At 34.5% G+C, this 4,704-nt stretch overlaps 1 protein-coding gene across 1 annotated transcript in view; it reads left to right on the forward strand.

Moving 5' to 3' along the window:
• ACER3 (alkaline ceramidase 3) overlaps nt 1–4,704 on the forward strand; it is a 73,174-nt gene that overhangs the window by 26,240 nt on the left and 42,230 nt on the right. The window contains exon 2 of the mRNA XM_004683227.2: nt 1,073–1,183. Within this exon, the coding sequence (XP_004683284.1) occupies nt 1,073–1,183 (111 nt within the window). The remainder of the gene's footprint in view (nt 1–1,072; nt 1,184–4,704) is intronic.

Below are 4,704 nucleotides of genomic sequence, written 5' to 3' on the forward strand. Positions count from 1 at the left end.
CTCCCTCCCTCCCTCCCTTTCTTCTTTTTCTTCCCTTTCTTCTCTTTCTTCCCTTTCTTCTCTTTCTTCCCTTTCCTTTCTTTCCTTTCTTTCTTTCTTTCTTTCTTTTCCTGATTGGCCTGGGTAAGACTTATAGTTCATTGTTGAAAGGTCAGATCTCTGGCTGGGTATCAAACTAATTCCTCCGTGGCTAGAGATAGTGATAGAGCTGAGACTTTAAAACCCCTGTGCCATTAGGGAAGCCCTGCCTATGTTTTCTTCTATGTATTTTATGATCTTACATCAGATCTACGTCCAAGTCTTTTATCATTTTGAATTGATTTTGAGAGTCTTTTTGATTGCTGACTAGTATTCCGTGTGTATATATACACCACATATTCTTGGTTCACTCATCTGTTTTTGAACACGTAGGCTGTTTTTAGGCCATCCTTGAGAAGTCGTGACATATGCTGCCTTTTCCAATTCAATTTTTGAATTGAATTGTATCTCTGGGATTCTTTTTGTTTGTTTGTTTTAAAGATTTATTTATTCATTCATACAGAACTTGAGTACAGGCCAGAGATGCGGAGGTGAGAGGATTCACCAGAGACAGACTGGGGAGCAGAACAGGCAGATTCACGAAGTACACCTCTGAGAGGAGCAGCGGGCGGGTCAGGAGAGGTCTGCCCCGCCATGTGGATCTCCTCGGGGCAGGCGGGGATCGAACTCATGCTGAAGTGGCTTAAGCTTCTTAGTGCAGTGCTTTAACCTGCTGGGCCACCAGAGAGGGCCACTGGGATTCTTTTTCCTTCCTTTTTATAAATTGATTCTTTTCCCTTTCCCTTTTAGAATTTCCTTTAGTGGGTGTTCTGGTGGGAAATTTTAGTTTCATTTGGGTAAAAGCATCTTTATTCTACTTGAATTCATATAAATATTTTTTGTTGTATAGAGAATTTTCTTCAATACCTAAAAAAATCTTTCAACTTTCTGAGAAGTCATCTAATTTTTGTTGAAGGTCAAGTGAATATGTCTTTAATTAAAGTATTATTTATTAACCTAATAATATTTTTGTGCTTTTTTTTTTTTCCTGCAGGGAATACAGTGAGTAACCTGATTATGATTATACCTCCAATTTTTGGTGCAATTCAAAGTGTTAAAGATGGACTTGAAAAGCGGTATACTGCGTCATATCTAGCTCTCACAGGTATGTTTAACACCTGAAAATTGATGTATAGTGTTTAGATGGACTGTTTTTCTCATTTATCTCTAAAATGGATTCTGAATTTTTTTATTCTTTATTATACTTGATCATACCCTGAAATTTCTGAATTAAAACTCTACAGACCTTGACAATAAATTGAACTATATTTTGAATGAATGTAGTTGGGAAATTAATTCAAAATGGAGAGGTATCTTTTGGGAAGGTGTTGATAAGAAAAAAGAAAGAAGTTAGAGGATTTAAAATCCTACTGAAACCAAAGAAAAAGAACCCTTTTTTCTACCCACAAAATTAGTAAATTTATGAATAAGGACATTGAATTTCAATATCCTGACAGAAGAAGGCAATCTTGAGTAGAAATCTTTTGATCTACCCAAAACCTTTATTCCACCTACAGAAGAATTATAAACTAACCCCCCAAAAAGGAAAGAAAACAAAATGTGAGTCAAAACCTTTTAACTCATAGAAGTTCTTCCCCCACAGCTAGTTATAAAGCAGGATAAAAATTTAACACAAAACTCTTTACTGAATTAAATAACCCAAACAAAGGAATCAAAAAAATTTAAAACTAATAACAGAAACAACCTACTTTCCTCTCAAAAAGAAATAAAATTGAATTGCTTAAGAAAGAAATTAAGACTGAATTACAGTGTGTTGAATATTTAATAAAGGCTATTTAAGAAAGATAAACAGTGAGAGAATGAAAATGAGATAAATAAAAAAGGGTCAGAAAAGGTGATTTAAAGGGAAGACAGGCTAATATTGTCCAACATATATGTACTTGGCGTCTTTGGAGAAGAAAAACAATATAATGGGAAAAATTCATATATATTTTTTCAGAATTTATGTTTTAAAACTGTAATTTGAGAAAACTTATTGGACAAGAGAGCTCTAAATATACATATTGAAAGTTACACTTTTGCATCATAAAACTCACTTGGAATGGTCAATTCTTTAATATACCCTTTTAAAACTATTGGATTTTTGAAGTGGAAAAATCCTGAAAGCATCATTAAAAACAATCCAGATTATATACAAAGACAATATCAGACATCATCTGCAATATACAAAGAAAGACACCAGTGGCGTGAGCAGCATTTTTAGCATAAACCAAGGATATTATAACCAAGTTGTTTTTCAGGTACACAGGTTATAGAAAAAGTTTTGAATGTGTATTCATTGAATAATGTGCACATTCTACCTTGATGAATCCAGTGATACTGTACTGTTTAATTTTGTATTTTTAGCCACATGTGACATTTTAAATTTAGATTAATTAAAGTTAAATTAGGTCCTCCTTGGTGGCGCAAGGGGTTAAGTGTCAGCACTAAGAAGCTATCAGTAGCCACTACAATATAAGTTATATCCCCTGCCAAGGAGCTAAGCCACCATGGTGTAGCAGACCTCTCATACTTTGTCCACTGCTCCCCTCAGCAGTGTATTTCAGTAGATCTGCCTGTTCTGCTCCGCACTCTCTTTCTGGTTAATCCTCTCACCTGTCCCTACCATCCACCCTGCCCACACACTGGCCTATACCTCTGTTCTTGTATGCATAAATAAAAATAAATAAATTAAACTAAAGGTAAAATTCAGTTCCTTCTCACATTAGTAACATTTCAAGTGCTCAGTACCCTTAAGTAGCTACTGGTTACAATTTCTGCCTGTGAGAATATATCCATCACAGTAAGTTCACAGTAAGTCCTACTGTCTGGTATGTACGAGGGGATGATGTTCATCCAACCAAGAGATAACTGGGCAATCTTTGACAAATTGATGCTGAACATTTATTTAACTATAAATCTAACACAAAAACAGTGAACAAGGATTGAAGAATAGCATAAGGTCAGTAGATGGTCTGATAAAGTGGAAAGAACATGGTCTTTTAAATGAGAGAATTAAAAACAGGGCAGACTTAAGTCCATTGATTATTGTCTGGTTAATACATTGAACATTAAAGAATATAATTTAAAAGTAACAAGAAGATAGTACATGTTTGTTTTTTTATTTGAAAAGGATAAAAAACACATAAGTGTAAAAGTAACTCCTAGAACAAGAAATCTTCCTCCTTCAATATGAAAAAATTATTTTAAAAATCATGAAAGACGGCCCTCCCTGGTGGCACAGTGGGTAAAAGCATAGCACTGAGAATCTGAAGCCGCTTCCTCATGAGTTCGATTCCCGCCTGCCCCAGAGGTGACATGGCGAGGCAGACCTCTCCTGACCCACCCGCTGCTCCCCTTAGCAGTGTTGATCTGCCTTTTCTCCACTCTGTCTCTGGTGAAGCCTCTCACCGCCCCAGAGCCTCTGGCTTGTACCCCAGTTCTGTATGTACAAATAAATAAATCTTAAAAAAAAAAAATTTTTAAAAAAATCATGAAAGACATGTACAGAAAAATATAGCAAATAAAAAATTATGTGTAACATTATAGTAAAATAATATGTAGACGTGAGATTAAACATATCAGTCATAGCAATATGAGTCAACTTACTTCACAGCAAATTTCTGACAACTGACGCTACCATAAAGGGAGAGTGGCCCACTGGAGTTCCATGGAGGATTATTGAGGCTTTGGAGGTGAGAAGGGTGTGACACATACATTTGTAGAGGTGTGACCCTGTCAATCTAAAACATTAACAGTATTATAAATCATTATAACCTCATAAACATCATAATTAAAAAAAAGTTTTGTGGTTTTATAGGAATAATACAGAATATATTGCTGTTCTTTCTAGTGATGAAACTTGTTATGGTTTACTTCAACCTAAAACAATGTGAGTTTTCTTTAAAAAAGAATTGCCACTTTTAAAAGATGTTCAACAGGTATTACTGAGAATCTATTATGAGTTAGTTATGTTGTCAAGTCATTGTTCATTGAAAGTTATAGGCTATTAGAGGAGAAAACATTGGTCAAATAATTTTGTGTGTGTACTAACAGTTGTAGTGATTATTGTTTAAAAAAAAAAAACACCAATTTGGATGAGGAAGTATTTGGGGAGAGTTAAAGACACTACTTTTTCCTATTCTTTTCCTGTCCTGTGTCTCTGATAAATGTCCAGTTCTTTCAATAACCATGATTTCTGTTTGATTTGCCATTCTAGTTACAGCTGCTTTGGAAGCATATATATCTTTCTTTTCTTTGTTTATGTCCCTCTGTGTTATATTCCATCCATATATATACATTTTATGATCAATAAAATATTCAAGGATATCTTTTCTTGCTGTTTTTCAAATTAAGTGTCTTAGTAAAACTTGCTATTAAATTGAATAGGAAATAAGAGCCCAATATTTGTTTTAAGTAAACATTTTTATAAACCAGCAAAATTACTTCTTCGTATAAATAGAAAAAGTGATAGGGAATTCAAATGCATTAATATTCCTCAGAAAATATTGCTGTTCTTTCTAGTGAAGAAACTTTTTTTTTTAAAGGTTTATTTGTTTGTGCATACAGAACTGGGGTACAGGCCAGAGGCTCAGGGGCGGTGAGAGGCTTCACCAGAGACAGAGT

This window comes from Condylura cristata, unplaced genomic scaffold, assembly GCF_000260355.1.
Source record: "Condylura cristata isolate star-nosed mole 26May11 unplaced genomic scaffold, ConCri1.0 scaffold00015, whole genome shotgun sequence".
Lineage (NCBI taxonomy): Eukaryota > Metazoa > Chordata > Mammalia > Eulipotyphla > Talpidae > Condylura > Condylura cristata.